Below are 8,916 nucleotides of genomic sequence, written 5' to 3'. Positions count from 1 at the left end.
GGAATGTCCCTTTGGCCAGTTTGGCTGTGCCCCCTCCCAGCTTCTTGTGCACCTCCAGCCTTCTCAGTCGGTAGAGCATGGAAAGCTGAAAAGTCCTTGGCTAGTGTGAGCACTACCTAGCAACAACTAAAACATCGGTGCGTTATCAACTTTGTTCTCATCCTAAATCCAAAACACAGCGCTGTACCAGCTCCTGGGAAGGAAATTAACTCTATCCCTGCCGAAACCAGGACATACCCATCATTTTGAGTTTTGGAGATGTATAGTACTAATCCTTGTTTAAACTCTACCAGTGTAATATTTTTAAGGAAGAAGGAAATCTGGGTTTTACTGGGTAAAGTTTTTTATTTGTATGAAGATGATTATTTTCCTTTCTACTTAGGCCACAGCTGTTTATTCATATGAAGCAAACACAAGTGAAAAAGAGAAGATAAAATACTAACCCCATCTCTTTGTTTCCAGTTCCATGCACATTCTGTACTTTGCATTACAATGTTTGTGCACGGGACAGCTGCATTCCAGCCCTCATCATCCGGCTTTGAAATGTATGAGAGTGAGTGATGTTGCCATCTAGTGTTTAATGAACAAAGAAAGTAGGATATTTAATCTAAATGTATACTACAGATGAGAAAGCTTTCCTTGCTTCCATTCTTTGAGACTTCCTTGGCAATGTTAGTGGCCTAAACATTTTTTTTAATCTAACCTTAATTATTTTATTACTAACAAAAATGTGCCATGTCATGCCTACTGTAGCTATTTAAGATCTTTAACAGGTATAGCGTTCTTGATCTTTTATTAAGCAGCAAGGTTTGGAGAAAGTAACAAATACATGCAGAAGGAGACCTATTTTAACAGAATTGAAGGGGTGTGTCACTACTGAAGCACCACTGAAGTGAGCCTCTGGGACCCCGGCCCTGCCCCTCACACGAAGGGTGCATCTTTGTAGTAGGATTTTGTTGCGGTAAATCTGCACGTGACTTATTCTGACAATTATTCCAGTCTGTAAATGTAATTTCTGGAATGGAAGAACAAAATTTATAGTGATTGAGACGTTATGGATCTGATCCCAGCCTCCTCATCTAGATGAAATTCTCTGACATCGTTAAAAATTTTAGCTGAAGAATTGGTGCAGGTTTAGTATTTCAAAGAGTAACTTTATGCAGTTGATGTATTTATGGCAGCTGCTGCTGTTATGAACAGGAGAACAGCAAAAACCTCTTTGTTCAGTGTTCAATGCAAACATGATCTTTGCAAATCCATTGTGAAGTGCATGTCCTGTTTGTTTTCAGGCAACTTTTTTCTGCGACTGTGAGGATGAGTATCGGGGTTCCCTGTGTGAAGAATTTGATGCGTGTCAGAGCCAGCCCTGTCAGAACAACGCGACCTGCACCGACGTAGCACAGAAACACGAGGGGAACAATTTCACCTGCAGCTGTCGGGCTGGTAGGGTTTGTATTACGCTTCGAGTAATGCATTTTTGTTTTAACATTCGGTGCATAACTTTTGCAGAGCAGTGAACTGCGCAACCTCAGATGCTAGGAAAGGAGGAAAATACAAAAACAACCTAAGGGCAGTTTTTAAAAGGCTCTGGAAGATTCTTCACTTGTGAACAAGGAACAATTTCACCTGCAGCTGTCGGGCTGGTAGGGTTTGTATTACGCTTCGAGTAATGCATTTTTGTTTTAACATTCGGTGCATAACTTTTGCAGAGCAGTGAACTGCGCAACCTCAGATGCTAGGAAAGGAGGAAAATACAAAAACAACCTAAGGGCAGTTTTTAAAAGGCTCTGGAAGATTCTTCACTTGTGAACAACGCCGTTGAAAGCACACGTCCGAACCATAACCTAATGAGTGAATTATTCATAACTAATAGAACTTTACGTACTAAGAAAAGATGACCAAAATTTAGTCTACATCAGCTTTTTCTTAATCCGTTTTTTTCTTTTTAATATAGATTTTAAGTATGCATTATAACGAACCTTTCAATAAACATGCTTTCCTTGTAAGTAGGAAACTCTTTTCTTTAGTTCCCCTAATCAAATGGAAGAAAATTCTCTCCACACTATGCGGTTGTTGGATTGTTCCTCAGAATCAACTTAAATTTTGAAAACTTTATAAAAATGCACAAACTAATCTGAGTAATTTGTGGGTTTGATTAATGAACAAGTGTCTGAGTTCTCTGAAGTTATTTTAAGAACATTTGCTTTCAAAATTTGATCAAATGAATATAGACGTCTTAATTGAAATAAAAATTAAACTAATTACAATGGTTGTGGATATGCCGGAGGGTAAATTAAACATACACGCTGATGGAAGAACCTTACCAAATGGCTGTTATAGAACACTCTGCTATCTGAACCTTACATTTTAAAGACAAAGTCAATTATCATAATAGACGGTTACTTTCAATGTGTATTTTCTGAAATGATTTAAAAATAAAAGTTGGCTAAGATTAAGATCAGTAGGAGGTAATTTATTTTGCTTCCTACAAACATTTTACTGCACGTTTTCATTTCTGTAATGTATTGGCCGATAAATTATGAGATCATTTACTGGTCAGTTGATATTAGAGGTAGGGAGAAAGGGGACTTATCTGAAGGAAAAAAAGAAAAGAAAAAGGAAGATGCATCCAGAATAGGCCCTAAGATCTGAAGAATATAAAAGCTATATCGTAAAAAGCAGATGGAGAAATGAATGATTTGGTCAGGTTTCTAGTGGTTGTGTCTAAATGGTTACTGAATGGCTTTAATGCTGGGTGGGTATTTGTGTGCATTAAATGTATATAAAAGGCACAGGTAGCAATACTTCCTTTATTCTGCCCCAAAGCGGGGTCATGGAGTGGGTGTTCTTATATTCCCTTAAAGATGGGAATATTCTTATTCTTTACCCTACGCGTGTCAGCACAGACTAGAGAAACTTCTGGCTGCTCTAGATTACGTGGAAGTACCAGCCTGAAAAGTGACTGAGCCAGAAGCAGGTGGATGCAAGTGATGCTTTGATGTGGCTGCCATGTACCACCCTCTGCACTGTTTCGTGAACGTCGCGGTTCAGAAAATCAGCAATGGCAAATTATTACGGCCCCTTCATTCTCTCCCAAGGCCAAGACGTTTCTTTTTAATTATACTTTTTCTGCCTCTAGGACTTCTTCTTTTTCTCTCTTTGCTGAAAGTCACTATAGCAAATGTGCAGCAAGAAAGGGATTTGTTTGGATTTTTAGATAATGACCTGGTTTTATACTGCTCTGAAAGTACGATGTGATGTTATTATCCACGTGTACTCTATTCTATTTCATAAATCTGCCAAAGGATCTACTGTCACTTTAACAAGATATGTAAATACAGTGGAATAGTTATTTAAATTTGAGAAGAGAAAGATCAGAGTGGAACAAACTTCAAATGTTTGAACGATCCCTACCGTTACTGTCGTGTTGAATATGGTTGATTCAGAATTCTTTTGGATTTTGACAAGTAGTTTCTAATTAGAAAAGAAAAAATGTATTTGTTATGTTTGTCGTTTTTTTACTTTTATCGACTTAGGTATCTTGGAAAATGTTCTACATCAAGTTCTATTAGGCTAAATTTCTTTTTTCAAATTCCCTACCTCAGAAGAAAGACAGGAATGATTCTAAAAAAAACCTGCCGAATTTCATGAAAACAGATTTTTTACCAGCATATAATTTGAAGAAAAAATATTTTTCACATACTTCAGAATTCTTGGGTTTAGTTGTGTAAAAAAGCTTTAGGGGGAATATTTATGATAATTCTGATGTGCTTATTGTAAAGCCTAAGAGTGTTTCCGCTAGGAAAACTTAGTATTTTGAAGCTGTACAGCTAAGTTTTGCAGAGTAACATAAATATTCTTCCTACTTACGTACAAGACTCCAAAGGTGAGCATTACTGCCGTTGTTACACTCGGATCAAGTCTGTGGTATTTCCTCCTCCTACTGTGGAGTTACAAATTATAGTGCCTTGATAAAGCAAACGTTCTTTTATTTGCGTAATAATATAGAATCCTAAGGGTTTTTTTGGTTTCTATGATCCCAGATATCTGCATCAAGTGCTTACTTATTTTTTTTTTAAATTTGGCCTCTCCATTTTCTTTAAAAGCTCCCTATGAGTTAAACAAGTAGTCGCTATTAGGGACAGGCATTTCAATTGCCTGCTTCAGAAAGTGTTAACACGATTGTAGAAAAATTGATACCATGAGATGCCAGGAAACAATGACTAAGATAATGACAACTTCTTGAACAAAATGTATTTCTCTTACATATTTTGGAAATATAACATATTTCCATTGATGTCTTTATCGTCTTTTAACTTTGGATTTTATCCTCTCCCTTTAAAAACTATTTCTCTAAAATACAATTTATGCCTTGTTATTTTCATATTTGTTTCTTCTCCTTGTCTCTAGAACAATTGTTAGCTCCTATTGGAGGGGGGGAAAAAAAAAAGGTCAAAATTCTAAATATTTCCTTCTCCAAAACTCCTCCTGCTTCTCATGGTATAAAACAAAGCTTACAATAGATGGAATGAATTTATTTGGTTTCCGTATGTGAAGGCTTCCCTTCTGAATGACAGCGTGATCAATTGTTGTTAGCTCCTATTGGAGGGGGGAAAAAAAGGTCAAAATTCTAAATATTTCCTTCTACAAAACTCCTCCTGCTTCTCATGGTATAAAACAAAGCTTACAATAGATGGAATGAAGTTATTTGGTTTCCGTATGTGAAGGCTTCCCTTCTGAATGACAGCGTGATCAAGTCCCTCTGTAAATCCTCAGTAAGCCAAATATAGTTAACTTCATTTATTACATTCTGGAACTTGCAAGGTGTACTTTATGGCCTCAACACTTATGTTTTCGTTTAGATTTTAAGTTTTTTATAATAATTTTCCTTATTTTTTTTAATAGCAAATGTCTAATGTTCAGATGGCTTAATCATTGTTAACTTAAGTGGCTTCTGTTTCTACGCATAATTTTTTTTCCCCCAAAATTTGTGCCCACACATCAAAAAATAGTCAGGAAAACTAGCTGTTTTCATATAATTATGAATTTCTAAAAAATATTCATCGCATATGGAAAAATATTAAAGAAAATGGTAGAGTTTAATTATCGTAAATGTCTCCATATGCAAGTTTCAGAAACATTTGTATGTGAACAGGATCATGTTTCCCAAATCTTGATAGAAGGAAACGTTATGGAAATAAGTATCAGCACAAAACGAACGCGTGTAATGATTCTTAAAGTGTATCTCACCAGCAAACTGCTTCCCCCCGCCATGGTGATTGCTTAGCACCTCTTCATTTGCAGCGCTTGCGACATATTTGCTATGAAATTCCCGAATCATATTCTCTTTCAGATGGACAAAGCATTCCCTATGGATAATAATAGGATGGGACATATTTATTTTCATAAAGCCAAAAAAAAATATTATCTCTGAATTTTCCCCCAAGCTATGATGACAATTGCAGGAAGGTCAGATTCTTGTAGCAAGCTTCAGAGCAGCACAATCGTTTCTGCCTTTCAATGCCAACATTCTTTTGGATACACGTTGAATTCCAGTGTAATTTTTAGCTTTCGCAAACTTGGTAACAGTTTGAAGACGGAAAAATATTTAAATGAGTTAAGCATATTCAATACTGTATTATGATTCATAAAAATAATCAGCTGAATGTGAGGACTTGAAAAAATATGAAGCCTATAGATGAAAAAAATCAGTTGATGTAGTCTTCTATAATACTTCATTGCTGTTTTTGTAAATTTTATGTTAATTTGAGACCAATTACAATTACAGAAAATCACTAGTTATCCAGAGCGAGGCTGACATCCCTCCAAGTGCCTCAATCCGGTCCAGAGGAGCTACCTCACGAGAGCACAGTTCTGGTTTTCAACCTCATTATTTTTCTCCAGTTTAGGTGATTTATGGGCATTAATCCAGATACAGCATACAACAAAGTTTCTTTTTCCAGGTTTTGCGTTGCAGAAGATGGGATCATAGTTTAGCTCTCTGCAGCATATAAAAGCAGTAAGGTACACAGAGAGGAAAGTCTTATACGTCCTCTTCTATAGCAGTGCTCTAGCAACTCCAAATGTAACAATCTATGTTGAGAGCTGTTTTATGGTGACATCAATAGATTTGAACAGGTATAAGTATTAGCCTGCCCAAAAGACTTATAAATGTTAATTTTGATTGCATTAAAAAGAATTATTTAATCAAAATAAGAATATCTTTTTCTTTTCCTTTCTTTTTCCTTTTTCTCCCCTAGATAAGCAAAATCCTAGTCCAGGCATGTCCTCTATCTCACCTCGGGGTCTTTGTCTTAGATACCTGTCGATAGCAGTGTATTAACAGTGTCACCTAGTCATAGCTTACTGGTCTTTAACACCAGCCGTTGCGTTAAGCATGCTTGTTACGGAAGATATTTACAATTTTATGTAGGGCTCCTTTTAAAAAATAAAATGCTGCTGTGTGTAGTGTGTAGTTTCTTCTTCAGTCATGCATCCAAGATAGTTTCTTGGAGGTAAATAAAAATTAGAAAGGGGAATGTGTGGTATTTGTTAAGGAATTTAAGTTTGGAGTCTTTCGTCATTTAGATTGTATTTTGTAAGTTTGTTCATTTTTTGGGGATGTGTTATAGACATCAGACATATGGAACAAAGCAAACTTATGGTCAAATAGTACAGTACACACAATCTGTAGCTTGTGAACTTATAGGAGCTTATTTGGAAGAGTTCGCAACTGTGCTGAGCAGTTCTTCACAGCTCCCACTTAAAACAAACACTCCTTTTGAAGCCCAGAAGTAGGAGCAAATGACAGTCATTCAGCAGATGCACAAATAATTCATAATGTCAAGTCTTGTTTAAAGCCTTGCTAAAGATTATTGACTTGAGATTCAAGATGCGTTTGAAAACCGTTCAAAAATGACTTCTTTTTTGGTTATATGGCTGCTGATGAGGACCCAGCACCAACGTCCATTATACCAGTGCTGTCAGAATATTGCTGCTGGTAAAATACAATTGATATAGTCTCTGGATTTCCACTACTTATTTATGTTTCTCCAGTGAAGTATAAGTTCTAATTAAAAATCCCATTTTATAAGTAATTAGAAGACTGTCCTGGATTCTATTTCTTACTTCGGTTAATTTTGTTCACGAAAACTAATGGTACTCTTTGAATGCCCTAGTAATACATTTAGTGATAACACCTCATTTTCGCTATATTTTCTGACTGTTGTGTGCTGGTTTGTAGGTTACACCGGAGAGCTATGCCAGTCAGAGATTGATCATTGCGTCCAGCAGCCATGCCAAAATGGAGGTACCTGCTCATCCAACATCAGTGGATTCAGCTGTCAGTGCCCAGAAGGTAAACAGCAAAGACCTATCTAGTACCGCACACAAATTTTGCGGGGGTGTACTTAGTCTAAATTTTCAGTTTGTATTTATATGTATATCTAAATATTTTTTAAATTGTGCCTTAGGCCGTGACTGTAAGCAGAAAAAAGAATCCAGATGAGAAATCTTTGTATAATCAGCAATAGTATATGAAGCATGGTAGGAGCTTAGTGTTTCAGCGTATATGTGGTGCAGAAATGTTCTCTTATTCTCTGGCACCTCTACGGTAGAAATGGGGCTCCAGCACCGTGAGAAAGGTGAATCTGAGGAGACTGAGGGTGTGGCCTGATTTCTGTGCTGTCCAGTAAATGTGTGAGAAAAAGATGCCTTCCTTGTAGTATTTGCATATTTCTGCATGTGGGTCAGCTGGCTAAACTGCGTGTAAGAGCAATAATTCAAAACGAAAGGAATGATTTCAATCCCCCAAAGTTTTAATTCATTCTCCTTTCTATTTGGACTTATTCCTTTCTCTACGTGAAAGCCTTTCGGTGATTCTCATTGGTAAACGCTGTAAATGTAACTACGTGAAACGAGGACACCACAGTGCTAAAGTGTATGCTTTCGTAAGCATTTGCTGACTGGAATGGCAGATGCCTAAATTGCTCATAAAAAAATTATCAGGAGTGAAAGCTCTCAATTATGAAGCCATCTATTAGTTATTTATAATTAAGATTAGAACCTTGAACTAATTATATTTCTGTTCTTGATCTGTGGATGTTGTTATTCTGCCAGCACGTTATGCTTGCTCTAAGGGTACAAGTCTTCGATAACTGCTCCGGTAATATATACTTGCTTAATAATGAAGATTATTTGGAATTTCTGTAGACTGATTCCTTGCTTTTCTAGAGTGTTATGCTTTAATGAGTGAGCCACTTAATATCTGTGTTGAAACACACACTGACATTTTGACAGCAGTGCAGATCTTGCATTTGGAAGAATTTTGAAAATTGTTTGCTTTATAACTAGTAGCAAAAGTCAGTGAGAAAATTGTTAGATGTTAGACTTGGTTAATAATTTACTTGCATTTTTCTTAGGAAATCTGTTCAAGGATCTTTAAGGATGCTTTGCAGGAAAAGATCTGTCCAATAATAGATGGTTGGAAAAATAGCTACTGGGATTTTTGGCTGGTTTAGAACTGCCATATTTGTTTCTGTGTGTGGCACACCTTAATCGCTTGCTCCTGATGACCTATTACTGAATATGCTGACCGTCTCTCAACTTCTCTCCTACCGCCATTTGAGACGCTGGCCATGGGACAGGGTCGCTGGTGGGCTGAGGTCCCTAGACGGCCACACCGCCCATCCCCTGCTGCGGGTGTGCTGTGGTCCTGCGGCTGGGATAGGGCGCTGGTAGCGTAGCTCTTCAGCGCCCTGCTAAAAGGCATTTATGCCTTGGTTGCTGCGCGGGGTTGCGGCTGCTCTCCTGCCCAGGTAGCTCATGCCAGCGGCAATTAGCCTGTGAATGGGAGCGGGGCAGGCTGCCCGCTCCGCCTGGCCGGCGGACCCTGGCACAGCCGCGGGGAGCAAAGCT

At 37.6% G+C, this 8,916-nt stretch overlaps 1 protein-coding gene across 1 annotated transcript in view; it reads left to right on the top strand.

Moving 5' to 3' along the window:
• Positions 1-8,916, top strand: part of DNER (delta/notch like EGF repeat containing) — an 86,761-nt gene that overhangs the window by 36,377 nt on the left and 41,468 nt on the right. Inside the window, exons 6-7 of the mRNA XM_009286721.1 lie at positions 1,290-1,443; positions 7,244-7,357. Of these exons, the coding sequence (XP_009284996.1) occupies positions 1,290-1,443; positions 7,244-7,357 (268 nt within the window). The remainder of the gene's footprint in view (positions 1-1,289; positions 1,444-7,243; positions 7,358-8,916) is intronic.

Source organism: Aptenodytes forsteri, unplaced genomic scaffold (assembly GCF_000699145.1).
Source record: "Aptenodytes forsteri isolate BGI_AS27 unplaced genomic scaffold, ASM69914v1 Scaffold184, whole genome shotgun sequence".
In the NCBI taxonomy this organism is placed as follows: Eukaryota; Metazoa; Chordata; class Aves; order Sphenisciformes; family Spheniscidae; genus Aptenodytes; species Aptenodytes forsteri.
This window is presented reverse-complemented; position numbering and strand designations above follow the sequence as displayed.